Source organism: Gigantopelta aegis, chromosome 10 (assembly GCF_016097555.1).
Source record: "Gigantopelta aegis isolate Gae_Host chromosome 10, Gae_host_genome, whole genome shotgun sequence".
NCBI classification, from domain to species: domain Eukaryota; kingdom Metazoa; phylum Mollusca; class Gastropoda; order Neomphalida; family Peltospiridae; genus Gigantopelta; species Gigantopelta aegis.
Genome location: NC_054708.1, coordinates 40,155,038 through 40,177,967, shown reverse-complemented (window position 1 = coordinate 40,177,967; position 22,930 = coordinate 40,155,038). Strand labels below are relative to the sequence as shown.

The 22,930-nt window shown below is 35.3% G+C and overlaps 1 protein-coding gene across 3 annotated transcripts in view; it reads left to right on the top strand.

Moving 5' to 3' along the window:
• The window catches only part of LOC121382781 (lysine-specific demethylase 3B-like), a 152,578-nt gene that overhangs the window by 106,005 nt on the left and 23,643 nt on the right, over window positions 1-22,930 (top strand). For 2 of the 3 annotated variants that reach the window (XM_041512379.1, XM_041512381.1), the window contains 5 exons: window positions 5,041-5,176; window positions 8,390-10,106; window positions 17,275-17,533; window positions 17,713-17,850; window positions 18,592-20,706. In XM_041512379.1, the coding sequence (XP_041368313.1) occupies window positions 5,041-5,176; window positions 8,390-10,106; window positions 17,275-17,533; window positions 17,713-17,850; window positions 18,592-20,706 (4,365 nt within the window). The remainder of the gene's footprint in view (window positions 1-5,040; window positions 5,177-8,389; window positions 10,107-17,274; window positions 17,534-17,712; window positions 17,851-18,591; window positions 20,707-22,930) is intronic. The other variant, XM_041512380.1, reaches the window with a different exon arrangement.

The following is a 22,930-nucleotide window of genomic DNA, read 5'->3' as shown; positions in this document are numbered from 1 at the left end:
AACAAGCTTTTTAGGGTGAAAGGTTATTGACTAAGCACACAAAACGTTCTTTCAACATGTGAAGCCCAAGTGTTTATGGAAGAACAGACATAGGTGGGCAGGAGCTGGGTTTTGTGAACAGGTCAAAAGCCATTGAGCGTACAGCTAGGTACCCGTCTTGTGGTAAACATCATTTTTTATTGGCCAGTCTTTTATCGGAGTGGTAGTTGTTGCTGTGTTCATACATATTAATGTAAACAGCCAGCTGACAGTAGCGGTAAACAAAGCGGATGCAGTGAGGTTTTTCAATAGCCTTTATTCAGTGAATAATATACAGTATACCGCTATGTATAGCCTTTGTGGGTGTCGTTGAGCCTGGTCACAAGCAGTCTCCAGTACTCATTACAAATTTATGCATGAGCTTGGCTAAATAGTTTATTTCCTCACTGGCCATTTTATAGACACTTTTTTTTGTTTGGTCAGTGACACAGTGTTCATAGCCCCATGCATACAACCATATTTGAATCGGGTGACCATTGGCCATGATGGGTGTAAAACATCACATTTTACAGATCTGTATAGGTATCTCTTATGTATATCGGGGTTAATTTACTGCATTATTGGTTGCATGTATGTGCAATTTTTTCATATTGAACTGAATGACGGATATCAAAATTATTTTTAGATTTAAAGCATTACAATGCCTTACAATTATTATCTGTTAAAATATGTTCCCTTTAAGATGTCCCCTTGAAGGAGGATTACAACCAAATTGGTCATGTGCCTTACACTTACTTAAATACCCCCAGAATATTTCTTCTGCACCAATGGTTTTGTTTGGCATCTGCTCCAAAATGGCTTCCCAAATTTGCTTTTTGATCATAAGGTGTGCCTTATACACTTTCTGTTGTTGATGTTAATGTTGGCTCTGGTGACATAGTGGCTAAGCTCTCATCTTTAAGGCTGGTTGGTGCTGAGTTTGTATCTCCAACCCAGAGTGAGTTTTAATGCTTTAAGATTTCTGACTGGGACAGATACTACACATACCTGAAGTATTAGACAAGGATATCATGCATGGAACTTTAATTTGATACAGTATGGAAAATAAATTGAAGTAATATTAGATTATTCCACATTATTAGAGTTTTATCTTAATTTGATGTCCTTCATTCAGATATGATTATTAATTTATAAAAGTGATTATTATTGGTTTAATTTACTAAGACTGGGTTGTTGGGGTTTTTTTGGGGTTAGGGGGATGGGTTGGGGTTTTTTTAAATCTCTGCTTGCGATAAATTTCAAAATTTATATTCAGATAATATTTGTATACACTTAGAACTACATATTATTTGTCTGTCATTTTGTCTTAAGTATGTGCTGGTTGAGTGAATTGACTTAATAATTTTGTTTATTTAAAACACTGGGTTAATATTGTTTAATATTAATTGATAAAGTTAAAAGTTGGATTGTTTGACGACCCCCTAGAGCACATTGATTAATTAATCATTGGTTGTTGGATATCAAACATGGAATTCTGACATAGTCTTCAGAGGAAACCCGCAATATTTTTCCATTAGCATTTATATGCACTTTCCCACAAACAGGACAGTGCATACCACTTCTGCGTGTTTTAAACCCTAGTGGTATATGAGTATGTTAAACTAGTTACGTACTTACCTACCACTGCTTTTGATATACCATTGAATGGGTCCACCGAGGAAGTTTAAATTGTTTAGCCAAGCATTTCAGATGGGCGCTACACTGACAAAGCTAGAATTCAGCCCGTCTTCCATCTATATTTAAGGAGCCATTAACCACCAATTATGTTATGCCAAATTTGCCCAGGCTTTTTATATTCCCACTGCCAGTTGTAATGTTTTATAATGCTATAAGACCACTCCCTCTCTCTAAAATTACATTATGCTCGAGTCATCAATACACCCCTTCCTAATCATTAGTGTAATCAGACCAATATTATTGTATTTTCTATTTGTATTTATACTTGTTTGGTTTCGGAATAATAATACAAGATAAAAAAAAGTAATCTGTTAATTGACAAAATAGGAATGACTGGCTGCATTCTTCTTTACCAATAAAAATTAAATATTGTTTTTTAAATGGTATATAACTATTAGGGGTGCAGAAGGCATAAACTTTTTAATGATCTTTATTAGTTTCAGCTGTCAGGTTAAATGTGTTTTAGGCCATATTTGTATTTTTTTAACACAGTGCTAGTCTACTAGAACACCGGCGTGATGGTGTCAAACTATTTATAAATTGTCACATTCGGAAATCCTTACTATCAGGTTTTTCTATTGCTGCTCGCTTAACACAGAAATGTACGTATTGAGTTGCAATGTTTCGACAGATCGACCAAACCAGAGGTTATTGGCCGAGGTGTTTTGAACAATTGGCCGAAGTATTCCGAGTCAGGGAAAAACAGCAAAGTGCAGTTCTCATTGGGTGGTTTATTTCTTTGAAGATGATAGCTGTAGCCGTATTCCAATTTAAATGAACAATGAATAATAATGTGTAAGTAACAAAACATTTATTTGTAATTATCTTTAACTGGTTATTTTTATTGGACTTTTAATACGTTTTGTTTAGAAGTTAGAACCAAGTATAACCGACCTATTACTTTGTATGCCAACATTAAGTAAGCCGACTATGCTTAACATGACTGTTACATTTCTTGTCATCACCAGTTAATAAAATGATGGGGGTTTTGTTTGTTTGTTTGCCTATTTCAAGTCAAATACGATACAAGGAAAAAATAGGGTGTAAAAATCGCGATACGCAAAACTGTACCGTGGTTCGTATCAAGCTGATCAATTATCGCAGTATACCAATTTATCGTTGCAACACTAATAACTATTGACAAACACAGTACCCCTCTTCCCTTACTCATGTGCACCAACCACGACTGGTATATCAAAGGCTATGGTATGTGTTATCCTTTGTGGGAAGGTGCATATTTACTAATAGAAGAAAGTAATGGGTTCTCTCTCTAAAGACTATGGGCTGAATTTATGAAGCCTGTTTTTCTTAAATGTAGTAGCTCGACTCTTTTCCTACCATTATCGGCTGCAGTCCAAATGTGACCAGTCTTCGTAAACACAACTGTCAACCTTCACAGGAGTTGTCTATCTTGATACCGTGAACGCTAGAACATAGTAGAAAGACAGTCGAACATGTTGAGTGTATTTTGTTGACTGGTATTCGTATTTAAGTTGTTATTGCAATATCGAAAAGAAAACCAAAAAAACCAGTCTAAATTTGTGTAACGGTTATTGAAAACATACGCACACATGGGTTCGATTTCAAGTTATTTGTATAATTATTTCTTTTAAAACATGTTGGGACATTATTATTTAATGAAAACTCAAGATTTGTAAAGGATGTATTCGCTGAAAATAACTGATAATACAGACTGAAGTAGATGATGGATGGATTACTCATTGTCAATTGAAAGTAAAAATAAATTGTCATAAACAATGACTTCATGGATCGTAATAGTAGGGTTTTAAAAAAAAAAAAATTTTTTAAATATTAATAAGTTCTTCTGTAAATTTTATTTTGATAATTAGACTCATTAATATATCCTCTAAACTATAATATACATCAAAATAGTGTTAAATTACTTCTTTTTTCAGTTTGAGGTTAAATAATTAATATAGGTTCAAAATTACATAATTCTTGTTGAAAAGCTGGGTGGGTAAGAGTTAAGCATTATAAATGTATGTTACATAAACAGGCTTTTTAAATTCAGCCCAGTTTGTCAAAATGACCATAGTAGCCTATGATAAATAAATCAATGTGCTCTAGTTGTCTCATTAAACAAAACAAACTTGTAACTTTATATCTTCAAATATTTAATATCAAGGACTTAAAAAATAGAAATGAGGCTATGTGCCAATATCACGGTCATAATTAACAGCTGAGTTTGAGGTCATACCTGATAGTACTAATACTCAAAATGTTTATATTGCATCATGGGCAATGTGCCACATTGTAATGTCAAGATCAAAATGAACTGATGAATATCGTACCTGACATAATGTAGAGTGAATGTTGCTAATTTAAAAAAACAGGTAGGTGCTATATCATGCCTGCACATTTAATCTTCAATTCTTAATATTTATTCAATAATGGGACAAAGAAAAATACCCCCCACATCCTGATGCAAAATTGTTCCTGCTGAATGCAAATATTTCTTTTGTTCTCTGTTTATTTTGAGCCAGTCCCTTTGGTTTCTTGTTACGCTGCATGAGTGCTTTCCAGCAGATTAGCCCAGGCGGTGGACATTAACATAATAAAGGTTTTTCAGACAGCAGGATTTAGATTAGACTTGTGTTATTGCTGTGAATAGAATATTTCTCCAGTTGGGTTGAAAAGATTGAGAAAGTGACTGCAAGTGAAATGAGGTCAGTCATATTTAATAGGGTGTATTTTCCCAGAAGGAGACATTATATACCAGACACAGAATTTTACATATATTCAAAGGGAAGATTTTCGGCTGAGTTGTGAAAAATTGGCCTGGCAGGCTTTATCACATATGACATAACTTGTAGTATTTGTACCAGTAGGCAAGAAGTGGAACAGCCATCCATTACATCCATGCTGTGTACTCCTGAAGGAAGGACAGCCAGCTGGAAACATATGTAACCCATGTTAGTAATACTGGATGATTTATTTTAGTCTCAGGGGCTTGGCTTTGAGTTGAGGATTCAAAGTGTGCTGTCTGTTCTCAATCTTTGCTGTTGCTGTGATAAGGACCAGCAACCTGGCTCTCCTGTAGTTTGGCCAGAGGCCAACACACTGACAAGTTTGGATAAGCAGTGAGGGATCCATTTACCAGTGTTTGACATTCCACCGAGCCAGCCCCGCCAAACAAGCTGAAGGTCACTCGTTCAGAGTTCACCAGACTAACAACTCCATTGTGTGAAGTGGTGGGCCACTTATACTTTGCTGTGGTTGTGTGTGTTGCCTGTTTTCCAGTTGTAGATGGACAGCAGCCGTGCGGACTTCTAAAACATGTTCTGTTTTGTTTATTCACATTAGGTTCATCGAAGACCTACCCACGGCAGCAGTACACCCACCAATTCTCAACAGACTACCCCTCCAGTGAGTCGGTCCTCAACTGGAACACGTACCAGTAAAAGCCGACAGAAAAACGTTGAACAACATCCAGAGAAAGGTATGTTAAGATTTCTAAAACCTGTATGTTAATAATACTGACAAATTTAACCAGTCTAGTAAATTTGGCTTCAGTAATAGTTTTAGTTTTGTTATTAAGATTAAATCTCCTTTTTTTAATTATTCACTTTGAAATCAGTATCTTTATATTAAATTGTACGTTATAATATTATAATAATACTATTATATAATATTAATTCATTGTTTTATCACACTTGAACACTAAACAAATAGAAATGGATAGCTGTTATCTGTGACAAAAAATCTACCAATCTACATATATATAGGTTAATATTAGAAAAGAGCTGAGAGATTGAGCATTCGTAGTCGAAACTAATTCTTTATTAAAAGTATGGTATTCATTTTCACCAACAGGCTGGCCTACATATTGGCTACTTCATTCATGTTACAAAGTTGAAAGGTTTTACTTGTGTGCTTGATATGTTATCTGTCAGTGGGAGACATGCCAGCTGGGAAGCACATGGGTTAGTCACAAGCAGGTCAGGTACACAAGGCCTTATTGGTTTGAGTAATGGATCCTGTAGCCACCATTTTGACCTTTGTATTCTATTGTTAAGCAGGCTGTTGAATTGCAAATGTACCTGTAAGCTGCACAACGCACCTTGTATGAAGTGATTTATATATGTTATGATGTACTATGACATGGACTAAATGTAATTATTGTTTTGCAAACAATATATATAAGCCTATCAACTTTTTTGAGAAAAAATTGCTATAGTTATTAGATTTTTATTTTTTTATTTTGCAATATTGCCTCCCTGTGCTATAAAAAAAATTTCTTATAAAATGTATGTTTTGTTGTCAGTATTGTCAACTGCTATGTCTAACAATATTTTAAATTTAAAAAAAAATAGTTGGCATTACTAACCAGTTACTTGCTTTTGAGCATAGAACTGGTAAGTAATAACTGATGAACAGTATATTTTACCTGATTTAAATTAGCAATTGTATCTAAAGGATAATGATGAATTGTAGGTCATGGGGGGAGGGAGGGGGATTTAAATTGATGATCTGGCTAAATGGTTGAATAATAAAAATGTAAACTTAAGATAGCAGCTTTAAAGGTGGGATCCGTTGACCTATTAAATATGCCCAAAAAGTACTTTGTTCACCGAGCTACATAGTCGTCATATCTGTTACTATTTTGCCAGAATCGTAAAAGTGATGCGATGTAGATATTTTAGAATTCCATCTCATAAATTGCCCTTCCGACCTAAAATCTGTGATATATGGAAGCTCGGAATGCTGGTACATTCACAGCTTGCACTGGTTATCAGTAGTTTGATATATTCATTTAAACCCCTCAAAAATTTTTGTAATATAAAAAAAAATAGTTGAAATTGCTAAAAAGAAATTCCCTCAAAAATTTATGTTTTTTGTAGTCCTCTCTCTAAGCTTAAAACTGGACATTTTACTTTGTGCCTTGTTTAAAGAGCCACACAGCAATAAACTGGAACAAAATAACATTGTTCATGTTGAGCTAACACTAGCTGTTTAAAATGTTTGCAAAATGGCTTATGGCATCTAGCGGTAGCTGGGGAGGAAGGTACACGCAGCACAGTATTTCCAGTCACGTAATTCTTGCCACTAACTTTAGTAGGTCAATCAACTGCCTTGTAACTCTGCCTGTAAATAGCTTGCAGTGAGGTCATCAAATAGGAGTTGTTTATCAAGTGAGTTGTACACTTCTTCTGGCATGCGGGTGATTTGTTTATATACTGTATGTGAACTGGGGAAGCAAGTTGAAGCATCCATTAGGGTGTTTAATCTATTTATCATGTGCTGGCACTCCTGCTGAGGTTAAGAACTTGTTGTTGAATATTGATAGTGTTGATCAGGCTATTCATTGCCTCTGGGATACGTTTTTTAGCTGTGAACAGGATATTGGATTAATCTGGCAGTTTGCTGTAAACCATGTAATTTTGTAATTATTATATTTGGAATACTTTTAATAAGGATTTTAGTTGATGCTGCATATCATCATAAACTGGATTTTCTACCTGGAACTAAAGTAATTTTATGTATATCTATACAGCCTATAGACTGTATTGCGTAGATAACATTACTCATTTACAGGTATATTCTGCATCAGTTCTTTTTTCCTAGATACTATTGAGAACTTTAACATTCTGTTAAAGAAAACTTTGCCTACATTTGTTAGATCGATTGACAAAATTGTGGGTTCTGATGTTTTATTGTTACTCTGATACTAGGCTTTGATCTGTAATAATTATATTAGTGCATACAAAACCACAGGGTGGTTATTTTGCCAACCTATTAGGATTTGGATCACTTTTCATTTGTTTGCTTTTAAACATTTGCTTTTGCTTGACATCAGATGGCTAATGAATTTTTTTGTGCTGGGTTATTTTCATTCATTTATTCATTCATGCTTTTAAACCATATGTATTATCTCAAAACTATTTATGATATATGATTTCTCTCTCTCACACACACACACACACACACACACACACACACACACATTTAACTTAAACATGGTGAGTGATTCTTTACTTCAGTTGTGCTTTCACAGTGGGCCTTAAACGACTATCCCAACACGCTGTTGCATGTGCAGTGTAGGCATTAATTTACTTCCTTTATGGATTGAATGACCTTTCTTTCCAGCAGCACACCACATGGTCTAGTGGTTCAAGTACGATGACTAATCTTGGGTGCTGTAAAGCTGTTTACAATATAAATACATGTTTTATTAGTTTTGTCTGCTGCAGCTGTGTAGAGCTGGCCGAAGTTATGGCTTCCAAGCCAGTCCTATCAGTCCTATAAATACCTTCTACATGTTAACTTTATGTTTGATAGATGAGAGAGTCAGTTAGCAAATGGTGGCTGTTGCTTCAGGAATGCACAGCCTTAGTGTTTGTTTTCAAGAAAATGAGCATGCATGTGTCCCTTAGTACATAAAGCATCCCAGGTTGATGGGATGTCCATGGTACTATTACTTTTGTATTCTTATTTGGAGCAGTGTACACATGTCTGTGTATGTATCCAAGGAAATACTACTAATGTTTTAGTGTCATTAATAAATAAGCAATTAAATGTTCATCTGTGTTTGCCAAGTATGCTTCTTTGTGTTTAAGGTTTTTGTTGATGGTAAGATATGTTTGATCTGTAGTAATCCTATTTATTTATTGTGGTTGTGTTTTGTTTAATTTTGATGTTTTTATTGTTTCAGTTGCAGCAGCAGACAGAGTCAACTCATCCAGGAGCAGATCTCAAGCTTCTAGAGATCGGAAACGTAAGTCATATGTTGACACTGAAGATTGTCAACAGTGTGTATCACCAGGCAAACAACAGAAAGGAAGTGATGATCCAGAGTACACCATACTGCCAGAACCTCCAGATCCTGAGGAAGTTTCCAATAAAGACACGTTGAAGGTGCAAGAAAAAGACGTTACAAAAGAAACTCGCTCAAGAGAAAAAGCAAAAACAAGGCGATCAAAGAATAATTCTAAAGATACTTTTAAACATATTGCCAATATCACCTCAGGTAACAAAGTGAGTAATAATCCTGTGCATAAAGACAAACACAAGGAATCTAAAGCAAACTCAAAGGTCAAGGAGACCTCCACCAGAAGCAGAGCTACAGAAAAATTGAAACTAAAAAGTGAGAAAACTAAACTTAACCAATCTGGAAAGCAACATGAAAGCCAACTAAGTTCAAAAAATGAATTGAATGAAGGCGAAAAAAGTGGGGAAGTAACCCAGAAAGCATTAAAAACAGAGACTGATAGTACAGAGGAAGGGGATGATAATATGCACTTCAAAAAACAGATTCTATTAAGTGGTGGAAATAATTCTGGTCGTTCTAGTGATAGCCAGCCAGCATCTTTGACTAATATTGATGTGACACGTTCAATCACTGACCAAATCACAAAGGCCAAAGCTGATAAACTTGCATTGAATTGCGATGGAAAACCATCAGAATCTGAGGCAGCATCTCACATATCAACATTTTTCGGTGACCAGTCTGATATAAATGTTTCAAAACCTCAGGCTTTAAGTCCTGACAGACATCGTGATAATTTGATAGGAAATACCCAGACTCAAATAAACACTGGTATTGTTCGTAGCAATACCCCTACACCAGGTACTGAAGACAGGTCATACTCCAGAGGTAGTGACGATCGATCCTTCTGTGGTTTTTATGATGACAAGAAACCTAGCTCAAGACCAAGTTCTAGATTAGATGAAGTTAGGAGTGTAAAAAGTAGTCCAGCTTCAAGTCCATTAATTGTGGACAAGAATGAACCTGTACATATATACAGGGATCCAGAACTGATGCGCAAAAACCCTGTACAGAGTAATGTACAAAATATACTAGAACACCAACAAAAAACAATGAGTCAGTCATCATATCCCTCAGTGCACAATCCCATACCCACTGCTCCACCCACAGTTATTCCAACAACTGCTTCCATGAGCCATCCCATCTCCAGGACACTGCTGACACCCCTCCCTTATCCTCATTCCCTGCCCCCTTCAATGAGTACCATTTCCCATCAGCTTTCTCTACCTCATCCTGGATATGCTTCTGATATTGCAGCCAGAGGACTAGTTGCACAGCAGCAGCAACAGCAACAGCTTGCACTACAGCACTACCAAAATGCACAGTTAATGCAGCAACTTTCATATTCCCATGCCGGAAATCGACTAGCACAGTTGGAATTATTGTGGCAGCAGAAATTTCCAACAGTGCCCCTGCCACCCCCTTACCTTCTTGCTAAACAGCAAGAGGGTCTTTTGGGTGATGTGTCGATGTTAAGAGAAAGGGAAATTATGGAGCGAGAACGTGCCGAACAGAGAGACCGACTTGTGGAACGAGCCGAGTTGGAGAGGATAGAACGAGAACACATTGAGAGAGAGAGAAGAGAACGAGACAGGAAAGATAGGTTGGTGAATATCTATATATATTTATTTATTTATTTATACAAATATTCTTCAAAAAAAAGGTAGGGGAACCTGAAATATTAATGTTAAAATCAACTATTAGACCGAACATACCTTTTGACCACAGACATCCTAGTAAAGAACGTTCAGGTCTGTGCATCAACACACCGAAACACATTCCATAGTTTGCACATGCATCACACAGTTGCCCGTACATATTTGTGGGGTATCATTCTCAATTTTGACAATTTCCAGGAAGGTCCATTAATCACTGTGGAACATTATTTCTGTCAATCTTCTTTATTCTGTTGAACATACAGTTGTTATTGTTTTGTTTTTAGTCATTTTTATTGTTTGAATTTGCGATTTACTGATAAAAAAAACGTTAACTTTCAAATTTCACTTCTGACCCCAATCGTCCTTCAAAATCTTTAGTGGTCATAAAACCTACTGTAATACTGAACTACCGGTTGTAATGTTTGCCCAATTAATTCACTATTGTCATATAACCATTCCCCACAGTTAATATACCTTACAATTTTGGCAATTGTAAATTCTTATTGGAGTTCCCCTACTTTTTTTTTGAAGAGTATATATACACACACACACAAACACAAACACATTAGAGAGACAGACAGACAGACATGCTCACAAACACAGAGAGACAGAGAGGGGAGGGGGGGATCAGTTTGTATTCCCCCTGACAGAGTAGATATGCTTAAAGAGAGACAGAGACAGGGGGGGTGGGGGTGGGAGATCAGTTTGTATTCCCCCTGACAGAGTACATATGCTTAAAGACTTGTACTCTGGCCAAATATTCATTAACTTTACTTTGATGGCATGACTACGGATTATAAAGTACATAATCTTTTGCCCCCATAGTGCAACCAAATAGGATTGTCTCCTTTCATTCACATAAGTAAGCACACCAGTTCTGCTCCAGTAGGCATTATAACTGCATAATTGGGCCTTATTAAACTCTGAAAGCAGTTTCGTGTTGATCAGTCATATTAGAGGTAGACCGTATTATGTAGGATTATGTCAGTAGCTTCCCAATGAAGGACATAGGGTTACACAGATGTAGGTGTGTTGGACTGTGAAACATCATGCAATTATTCCCAATATGCTCCTGGGCTATGTGACTGACACAATGAACTTTATTGCACACCAGTTAAATCACATTATATAACAAATATAAATTTTCTCTGATGATGTCATATTACATTGTACCAGTTGCATTTGTTATACTGCCTATTTAATTTGGTTAAACTCATTGGTAGTGTTTTGCAAAGACCTGCCAATTATCTAGACGCCCAACACAGCTATTGCCCAGTACCGCTGTGGCTTTTGTTTGAATATCCTTGACCCAGACATGTTTTTAAAGAAAACCAAATCTAGTGCAACAGTGCAGTGGCTTGACAAATGTTTTGTTGAAAAACTAGCGATGGACTTAAGTCTTATGTTGTTTACACCAGCATTTTTCTGCAGCCAGCCGCTGTATTGATTAACTGACGGTTGTGCTGTCTGAGAGTTGATAGCAAGGATATAGGTACCCGCACAGAGACCACATTAATATTCAATGAATAGGCCCACCTCGAGAAAGAGGTCAGGCAGTTGTAGGCAACACTGTTGGCTGTCTACCAGTGCTGGTGTTTTCGCATTGTTCTTCATATTTATTGTTATTTGGAATCTTTAATGTTGGTAAGTAAGGGACTGAAGCAATAGTTGCCATGGTTTGTTTACTGTTCAGTGTTGGCTCAAATACCAGAGTTGTGTGCTGTCTGTCTCGTGCCTGTGTGGAATGTGTTGCTGTTGAGCGGCCATGTTGATTTATTAGTAGGTCAGCTTGTGTTTCGTTATGAGGTGCAGATGTTGTGTAAGTTAGCTGCATGTTTACAAAATATTTATAATGAGTGAAAACCAACAGAAGAAACTATTTTTGAACTTAGGGAAATAATTGCAAATAATATACATTAATAGTTGGAAATGTTAAAAATAATAAATTCATCTTTTAAAACTATAGTAATGCAACATTTTATCCTATAAAAACGCTGATTTGCATTATAACTCTCTTTTTTTTTAATAATAATAATTAGTTATTTTATTATTTTGTACTATTAAGTATTGGTATGATTTACTTGTAAAGTATAAATATTTCACTAGTATAACATGCAAAAACAATATGCAAATTACACAATTACATATCTGTCGGGGTTTTTAAAAAATATATAATTAATAATTTGATTTACAAAAATTAGTCATAACCACTGTAGGTTTCTTTTTCTTTTTTTCTCTCTCTCTCTCCCCCCCCCCCCCCCCCCCACACACACACACATGCAAGTTGACCTTGATGGGTTATTACAACAATAGGCAGCTGATATTTTTATTTTGTTTATTGTGTAACAAATGCCGTAAGTTTAAGCTACTTCTGTGTTTACGGTTGTTTCACAAATACCAATATTTGATGTGTTTTGTGAAATGTGTGTTGAGAACCTTGACTTCTCTTTGACATTCTATGTATAGATAAACATCTGTGTGTCTGCTGGCACTGTGAAACATTGGTACACGTGCTATTGGACATTGATTTGAAATCAGTATTCCATTAGGTGTTTTTAGTTTAAACTAGAGGGGATTATTGTAAAATACTTTTCACTATTTAATGAAAATTTTATTTTTGCGAACCCCTACTCCCCCAATAAATGTTTGTTTTGTTTTGTGTTTTTTTGTTAATGAAATACTGTTACCAGTAATTTAGAATCTTTTGAAGACATTTATTGTTTATAATTTAAGCTTACATTATACAAGGTGCTAAATACATGCACATTTTGGTAATCTTCAAAATTGGTATTAAAAAAACCTTTAAAAAAAACCCAACTCGAAAACAAAATGAAATTTGAAGGTACAATGCTAGATCAAGTTTAATTTAAACATTATTTATTGTCATTAAATTCAATATGATTTGTGATTTACCAACAAGCAAAACCTTTAGTGTGAAGAAGAAACATGTACTGTACAAGCCCAGGCCATATTTTTTCATTTAATACATTATAAGAAGCAATGGCATTGCTGTTAATTATCACTCTTGTTTTGTTTAAAAACAGGTTCATCATCATCAGGGCAAGGTTATTGGACAACATGTGTTTAAAAACTCTAGCAGTAGTAAATTGTTTTGGCTACTAATAGAAAATTAAATACATGTAAAAACTCTTTATATACATTCATACTAAACAAACAGGATACATGTCAGTAAGACAGGATGATATACAATTATTATTTTTTTTAATTTTAATTTAATGCATGCATGATGTGACTCATTTTTGGATGACTCGTACTAATTTTGATACAAGTCTAACCAACTCATTGTTTCAGCTGGAAAAGTGTAGTTGACTGATCCTGTATTGTTTAAGATGAAATAAACACTTTAATATTCGTTTCTACATTTGTGCATATTAAAGTGTTGGGAATCGGTTGGAATTTCATCATCAGTCATCGGTTATTATCAACTTTAATAACAAAATTGGTTAGAATTATATAAACAAAATTATATGTACCTGTTGTCATGTTCACCCTATAAATGGCTGATTTTGCCTTTAATAACTATTTAATATCATTTTTCTTTATGCACACATAAAAACAAACCCAAACCCCAACATATTTACATCAATTTGATCCTCTAAACCTGAATAATTACAATTAACTTTGCCGCACACAATCGTCTGTGATTTTTTATAATCGATCATCAGATCGGTAGTGTCAAACCGATCAGTTTGTTTTATTATAATCAATTATTGGAACATCAATTCAAGAGGCTAATTTTAATGTGGTGGAACATCAATTCAAGAAGCTAATTTTAATGTGGTGCATCATAATGTGCATCATTGTACGTGTCTCTAGTTAATACAGGTGCATGAATCCAGCATACTTTGTGATTTGCCTCACTAAACAAAACTGCTATATTTTGCTGATCCAGAAGTTTAGTCTTTGTGTCTATAGTAAACTCATACATATTTGTTAATATTTATATGTACATAATTCCATGCTATCTAGGTGGGATGTAGCCTAGTGGTAAAGTGCTCGCTTGATGCACAGTCGGTTTGGAATCATTCCCATTGGTAGGCCCATTAGGCCATTTCTTGTTCTAGCCAGTGCACCACAACTGCTATATCAAAGGCTGTGGTATGTGCTATCCTGTGTGTAGGATGGTGCACATAAAAGATCCCTTGCTATTAATTGTAGCAGGTTTTCTCTAACACTATATGTAAAAATTACCAACTGTTTGATTTGACAGCCAATGATTAATAAATCAATGTGCTCTAGTTGCATCGTTAAACAAAAAACAAACTTTCCATTCTAGTTAATCTGTATAGTCCTTAAATTACAGTTATGGAATGTTTGAATCCATTCATTATCTACACTAATACTTCCGAAAAAAATAACCTTGTACATGAGCTGTATTTTCTCAACAGCTGGAATATGTCCAATGGCTCAACAGCTGGAATATGTGCACATGGCTAAAATCATTTAAAATATCTTGTTAGTAAATGAATGAGATCAAACCTAAAAATAAACCAAGGGCTACTGAAAGGTAAACCATCTGAACAATCAATTTCTGGCTGGCAGAAGCACCATGACGACAACATTGATTTGTATGCATATGGCTATGTTTAGAGGGCATATTTATTAAGTATTGATTTTCCATGGTAACTATTGATGGTTCGGAGTGGCTTGGCTGTGATGAATGCACAGGAAGTGTCCATTAAATCAGATTGACAAGTCTCTTGACATTCTGTATCGAAAATAGGAATAAATGACGTCAATCAACATTCTGTAAAGGTCAGATACCTATGTGTCAACAATGAAACAGGAGACCATTATATCTTCATTTTAAACATCACATGCATTTTGTCTCTGGACGAAGGGTTTGAAGTAAATTAGAAACAAATGTCTGTTTTCTGTTTGTAAAACAACTGCACAGCATTCTATAGAATTTGTATTTATACGTCTGTACTTACTACTATTATACATGTATTGTCAATGGTCAAATTAAAAATGTTTGGGTATAACACATTTAATAAAAAAAATTCCTTCAAAAAGCACACAATTTAAAACCAACTTACTTTCTATTAAGTTTTCTCAGCTAAAAATTATTTCACCCTGGTGCCTTGGGCTCTAGTCTAGGAAACATTTTGTTTTCAAAATCTTAATTAGTGATATTTCTAATCAATTGAAAATGTATATGCGGGCAAAATGTATGGGTATATTTATTTTATAGGAATCAAATTGTTGCTTATATCTATAGATTTAAGGTCTAAACATAAATACATGTATACGTAACACTTTGTGTTCATACAAATAATAACTTGTGGAATATAATTAGAGATAATTATACTTGTATGTGTAAGTACCTGAATATGGGTTGCTAATAATACCTGAAGGTTGGAAGCTGTACTTGAACAAACAGTGCAGTATTGTTACTGTATGAATACAGTTCATATTTCTCTTTGAGCTGGCTTGGCCAGAAATCTGATATTGCATTCATTACAAAGACTGAAAGCACTCATAGGTAATTTTCGTGTTCAGTGCTTCCACCTGATGAGATTCTATCTGAGATCCAGATAGGCAGTGCTGATAAAGAAATCTATTGTGCTGTCAAAGTGCTCAGGGATAAAGGCATTGGATGGTTGCCAAGTTATTTCACATGGAGCTGGTATCAAATTGTGGTTCTTTCAAAATGCATATCATTTGAACTGGCTGTGGCACTCAGCTGTAAGACTTTTATTGATCAATATTGAGGGTAAAGAATGTATTACCTAGGTAACAAGTGCCTCCAAACAAACATGTTTCACAAAGGAAGATCATTTGTTGGAAGGTGGATTACACTAATTTAGCTCCTTAAAACCTTGAAAATAATGTTTGTTGCACAAACTGGAATTTCAAATTACACCAGTTGAAATGGGAATTGTGATTTTTGTGGCTAATATTTTGAACTCTACTAAAAAAACAAAAACATTTTAAGAACATGATATGTTCTATACTGTTATTTAAAATATATTAACAATGTCAAATTACAAGAAAATAATAATGAAATTTATTATACATGTACATGCACGTATGTATAAATATTACTGTATAATGATTATGTCTGATGAGAAAAAGAAACCACATCAAATATCAAATAAAAAGCACTACAGTTTGTAACTATTAGCATGACATGACATGACACTAGTATTTTTCTTTTCTTTCTTTTTTTCTTTCTTTTGTCTGTGTGTTCGTTTTACCAAATTTTACCAAATAATTTATTTTACTATCTATTTAATGATTGCATCATGTTTTATATCTAGAAAGCTACCTGACAATGACTAATAGTTATATTCAGTCATATGTGCCATTTCAGAACCTTTGAGTGATGATTGATGACACTACATGATTCGTGATCAGTACATGTATTAAGAGTCGGTACATTTGGTTTGGGATTGAATAATGTGTTAAAAATATAACATCTTGTGGTAAACAAGTACATTCGTACCTGAATGTTTGTTTTTCCCTGTCCCCTTACTACATCCATATAGCCCAGTGGTAAAGCAGTCACTCGATGTTGATCTTGGAGTGATCCCTGTCTGTGGGCCCGTTAGGCTATTTTTCATTCTTGCCAATGCACTATGGTATATCAAAGATCATAGTAAATTAGTATGTGCTATCCTGTCTGTGGTAAATGAGTAAATCCCTTGGAACTAGTGAAAAAATGAAGCAGGTTTCCTCTCTAAGACTATATGTCAAAATAACTAAATGTTTGACATCCAATAACCGATGATTAATAAATCAATATGCTCTAGTGGTGTCTTTAAACAAAAGAACACACACACACACCCCACCCACCCCCACCCCCACCCCCCCCAAAAAAAGAGAGAGAGAGAAAAAAAAAAAACACAAATGAAGTTGGATATATTTAACCAACATTGCTTGCATGGCTGAATATTACTATTGGATTACTAAAAATATTGCCACAGACCGTATTGATGGGGTTATTGATATTTAGTATAAAGCTTTACTATATTTAGTTTCTGACAATTTTTTTTATTTATTAGCTACATCTGTTTTGGGGCACACCAAATGTTTTGGGTTTTTTTTATTTTGGCCAGCCACTCATATTGCTTTTATATATATTTACAGGATGGAAAGAGAAAAGGCAGAAAGAGAAAAAGCTGATCGTGAACGCCAGGATAGAGAGAAGGTAGAACGTGAAAGAGTAGAGAAAGAAAGACAAGAACGGGAGCGAGAGAGGGCTGAGCGTGAATTGCAGGATAGACTTGAGAGGGAGCGTGAACAGTCCCGCCATGAGAGGGAGCGGATTCTCCATGAATCTTCAACAGACAGTCTGGCTGCTGTAGACCAACACTTCACCGAATCACTGCGCTTGGCTAGTCAACGAGTATGTACCAGACTTTAAAACAAACATCTTAAATATTAATACGGGTTTTGACAAATTGAAATGGATCGTGGGTTAACACTAAGAAACAACATAATGTCTCTATTTTAGTTAATTTGACTTGACTGCAAGATAGTCTTTAAAGTAATAGACAATTAACCTTAAAACATTTTGTTCTGCAGGCAATAGTAACTGGTGTGTGGCCTACTCCCTCAATAACTCGTGGAACTGGAAAGGGACTTATTACCAAATCAGAAGGACAGTGTGTTCAAAATTCACAATCATTGCAACTGTCTAAAGAGGAAGAAAAGGCTAAAAGAGTATGTTATTGTACAGCTTTTTTATATATATAACAAAAAAATTGGGGCCGAATTTATGAAAGGTATTTATTCCTTAATCATGTTTATGATTTCTGACGGCCATGTATCCATATCCATATGTTTTATTTTATTTGTTTTTAAAATTAATCTGATCTCAAAACAAAATGTGCAATGATCACCTTTTTCGTAAATTCGGCTCTTTGTGTTCATTTATTGTTAACATGAACACTTTCTAGTTAACTTTGTGTGTTACGTTAAAAATCCTGTTAACTCTTCACTAAATAAAAATCAATTATTACATTGATACTAGGAGGTGATAAGTGTTAATAAGATTTAATAATCCAATATATTCATATCATTTTAAAAACTTTACTGTCCCCACCAAACATCAAAACATATTGATACCTTATTTAATATTGTTCCGAACGGTTTTCCCAAATGAAAATAAATTGCTATACTTTATAAAATTACAAGAATTTTAACAATATTTTTCGGTGTAATACAATAACTTGTTGATTACAGCACTGTTATGCCCTATATTTAATGCTTGAAATGTATGCACATCATTAAAAATTAATATGAAAATAATTGGATTCTCTGTTATTTTGTACTTGATATACACATGAGGACTTAACATTAATAAATCATAAAATTAGTATAAATTTTAGTTTTCAAAAATATAGATCTTTTTTTTCTGGATTTTGCTTTTTCATCACTAATTTTGATTGACTATTATTTTAGGATATGGAAAGGGAAAGAGAATTACAACATGAAATGTCAAGACATACAGAAGAAAAACGATATTTGCAGCAACAGGAATCATACAAGCAGCAACGTTTGATACACGAGGCTCACCAGAAGGCTATGGAGCATTCACAAAAGGATACTAAGGTGGAGGCACCAAAAGTGACGCTTTCAGATATGAACAAGTCTGATTATTATCCTTACTCCTATCCAGGTGTCGGCTATCCCTCACAGCCTGACAAACAGACAATATTTAATCTCTATGGCTACCCATCACCTCACTCATCTGTAATAACTACAGAACAGTTGCAGCAGCGAGGATTAGTCCCATCAAAACATATCAAAGAGGAAAAGACTGAAGTTAAAGGGTTAGTCCCCACTCCTGCTCACACAGGATCTGCCCATCTGTTATCTCGAAACAAAGAGATTCCACTGGCTCATACAAATATTAAGAAAGAAAAGACACCTAGTTCAGTGATAGTTGAAAACAAAACTAGTGTCAAAACGGAGAATACAGTAAATGCACAATATGGGAATCCAGTTTCAATCTCCTCATCTCCTAGACCACAGCCTCGGCCTGCTCACACTCCCGAACAGAGGTTAGATCGTACAACAAGTCCCGCTTCTGGTATTCCTCATCATTTACTGTCACACACACTATGCAACTCTCCTCCGGGAAGACCCCTTCATCAGTCGCATCCCACAGCATTTAGAACAATGGAGAGTAATTCTGCAAGTCGATCTCAAAGTCCACACATGACAACTAGTCAGCAGGCACAGTCTGTATCTTTGGCACAACCAGTCGACTACTGCAAATCGAATACAAGACTCAAGGCCACAACAGGGTCTTCCCCATTACCCTCTAGCAGTGCATCAGGTCATACTTCAACTGCTTACCCAGCTATTGCACAACCTCCTGTGTCCCTTCCACCCTCATCACTTTCATACAGTTACAGTCTGATTCAACAGGGTCTTGTGCCAAATCCGATATATAGCCATAGCTCTGCACAGAGTATGGCCAAACCTGCTACTGTTCAGATGTCCAGAACAGGTGCCGCAAACGTTCAGAACAGTACATTACCTGGAGCTAATTTGTCTGGACAGGATACCTCCTCTGGAATGAATGTTCATTCCGCTCTTATGGAAGCAGGGCAGAAAAGGAAACCGAACACTGATTCCAAAGGAAGAAAACGACAGAAACCTCAGAATGAAACCCCACCTACAACAACTGGTTCAATATTGCATATTCCTGTGACCACGCCTCAGATTTTAACGAACCCTTCTCCATACACAACAACCAGCAGCAATAACTACACCAAGAACAGTGCACCAATTACCACTTCTAATGGACCTACCACTTCAACAGTTACAGCATTACTAAACACTTCCCCTATTTCTCGGAAGGCCGGTTCAGGTTTTATGGATAGTTTTCGGTCATTTGTGGAAAATACTGTACAAATTGCATTCTTTCAGGATGACAAAAAGGCAGCAGCAGAAAGTAGTCGTAATACTGTAATTCAAAATGATGCAAGTTCACCTGCGAACAGTGCTAATAAAAATCCACCAGAAACGGTGGAAAAGGTAGAGGTGTCTTCACCGCAAGAACAACATCTTGTGACTCCACTAATTCCAAGCCCACCCCTTTCATCACTGACATTGCCTCAACCCCCAAATACAGTGAATGAAGACACTTCGTCCTCTGTGATGACCAACTGTAGCACAGTGAGTAGCAATAACATGGCTTCAATAATGGATACAATAAATCGGGTAGCGAACGGCCAGGTGGACACGGACAGTGATACGTTGAGTGCACCAAGCCCTCCACCTTCCTCCAAGTCGGATAATAGTCCTCTGCAGCGTTCGGGAAACCATCCCAAGCTCAAAAAGGCATGGCTTCAGCGGCATTCTGATGAGGACAAGGAATTAAAAAACGTTTCATGTTCTGAGGATTCAAATCCTGTCAGTAATGTAAAAACTTCTCTCAAAGGATCTGTGGATTCTGCAAGTGAAGGTTGTGCATCTCCTGCAAGTAGCTTACCTAATGGCAATCTAACTGATCTCAGTCATGTGGATGATGAATCTACCTCTTCTGCCTCGGAAACAGAATCACGGGTAATTATATTTTCATTTATTTAACCATTAGGTCTTGTGGCCAGAATAACACTAATGGTACAAAATATTTTATGCTTGTGATAGTATCGCTTAGTTCAGACTTGATGGATACAATGGGGATCTGTAATCAAAATGGCTTTCAGTTTACACCTTAGAGATTCATCTCAACATCTTCATGTTTATGCCATTTTTCTTGATTAATGAATGCTTTGAACTTGTGTGTAAACTAGATACAGTTAGAAGCTTTAGTGTTTATAATTTGCATATGTTAATACATTATATATGTAGTAAATAAATTTATTTAACCAAATGTTTATGTAATAGATTCTTTTGTATTTGTTTTATAATTTAATTTTGTTGTATTAGTTTACATAGCAATTTTTACTGCAGATATAATTTGTCCTTTCTGCATGTAAATTTATTTTAAAAATCACACTGCTGACCACAGTGCAAAAACAGGACCACATTTCTAAAGACTCTTTATTATTTTTCATTACAAGGAACTTGTCAGTAAAATTATGCTCCAATGAGAACTATATCAGTTGCATCATTGACTTAAACCTTCCACAAGTATTGTAATGTGGCAGTTCTTACAGTTTGATGAAATTGACAATCTTAGTGTAGCAGATGCTTTCATGGCCATTGAAAAATGTTATTTTGTGTGAATTCACTTGTATAATTTGTATACTTGTTTAAGAACTGTATTTTAAAATAGATTGCTCACTTTCAGTTTTTGTGTTGATCACAGTTGATTATTTCTGTCAATTTAAGCATTTGTTACTGAGTAAGTGCAGACAATGACATATTTATATTAGGCACTTGAGAGTTGGGGTATATCAGTTATAGAACAGGGGTAGGATTAGGTAAACCTAAAAGTGGAATTTGCACACCTTATAAACCTCAATGAAAGCAAATAAAAGTTTGTTTACTGGCACCATTGCACTACATCCATTTGATGTCTTACCATATTGTGGTTGTTTTTTGTTATTGTCTAGAGAGAGAGAGAAAATACCTGCTTCCACCTAAGCAATTCATTGAAAAAAGTCTGCAAGTGATTTTGTTATATACCCTAAACAGAAGAGTAGATATTGTGGCCTTTAATGTACCAGTCATGGGGCATTGGTTCCATGAAGTTCAGTCAATCCTATAACCCATTGCACCATAGGCAAGCACTTTACTACTGAGCTACACCCCACCAGTCTGGAGGTGCACTTCATACAATATCTGTTACACATTAACTGAAATACTGAAGCAAGGTATTTCACAATATAAATGTGAAACAAAAGACACATCGCACTACACTGTACACACTGCACAAACAATTTTAATATATCATTTTGATTTGGTGTGCTGTATTAAATATACAGTGTAGCATTAGGTGGATGATCAATGTATATTAATTACATAATTGTAATGTAATTTTTGCATTAATTGTTGATGGTAATTACATATTAAAACTTGTACATTATACATATATACATGTTTGTAGGTTCTCTAAAACAAGTAATTTGGCATTAAATAAAAAATAACATTTAATACAGAGGATCAAAAATATAAACCGCAAAACTATGAAATAAAATGTGATTTCATATGCATATGCCTGTAAGGTTCTTGGGAATTGCAGGAATACATTGTAGTCTATGGCTGAGCCTGAGGTGGATGATTTGACTTCAGTATGAATGCTCATTTTTCTGCCTTTGATATAGAACATGCAAGTTATTAGTGTTGTTGAATGATACCACTAGCACACAATGATTACTTAATCATAGTCTTCAGAGGAAATCTGCTACATTTTTAATTGACAGTATATACAGTTTTAATAACAGTTTTTGGAATATATTTATTAGATTTAGATTTAACTAATTTTCCAATGGCTATGCTTATTCAGCACTCTTATGTTTATGAGACACTCGGAAATCAATCAGTGAGAGTAACCTATACATATGACACCAAGAGGTTTCTCTTATTAATTTGTAGACCAGGTGTTACACTTAACAGCCATCGTTCAAATGTGCTGGGGGTATTTTTCTGACTTTTCTCATTCTCTAATGGGAAATTTTCATCACATATTTTTAATACCTGTAGCAACATTTTAAATAAAAATGCCAATTCAAGTACAGCCAGGTTTTATGTTTCCCGAATTGTGTAAATTCCAATATGTGACCCTCTAAACAGCAGATCCTGTCTAAATGGGATAAATATTAGGTCCCCGACATGATCAGGC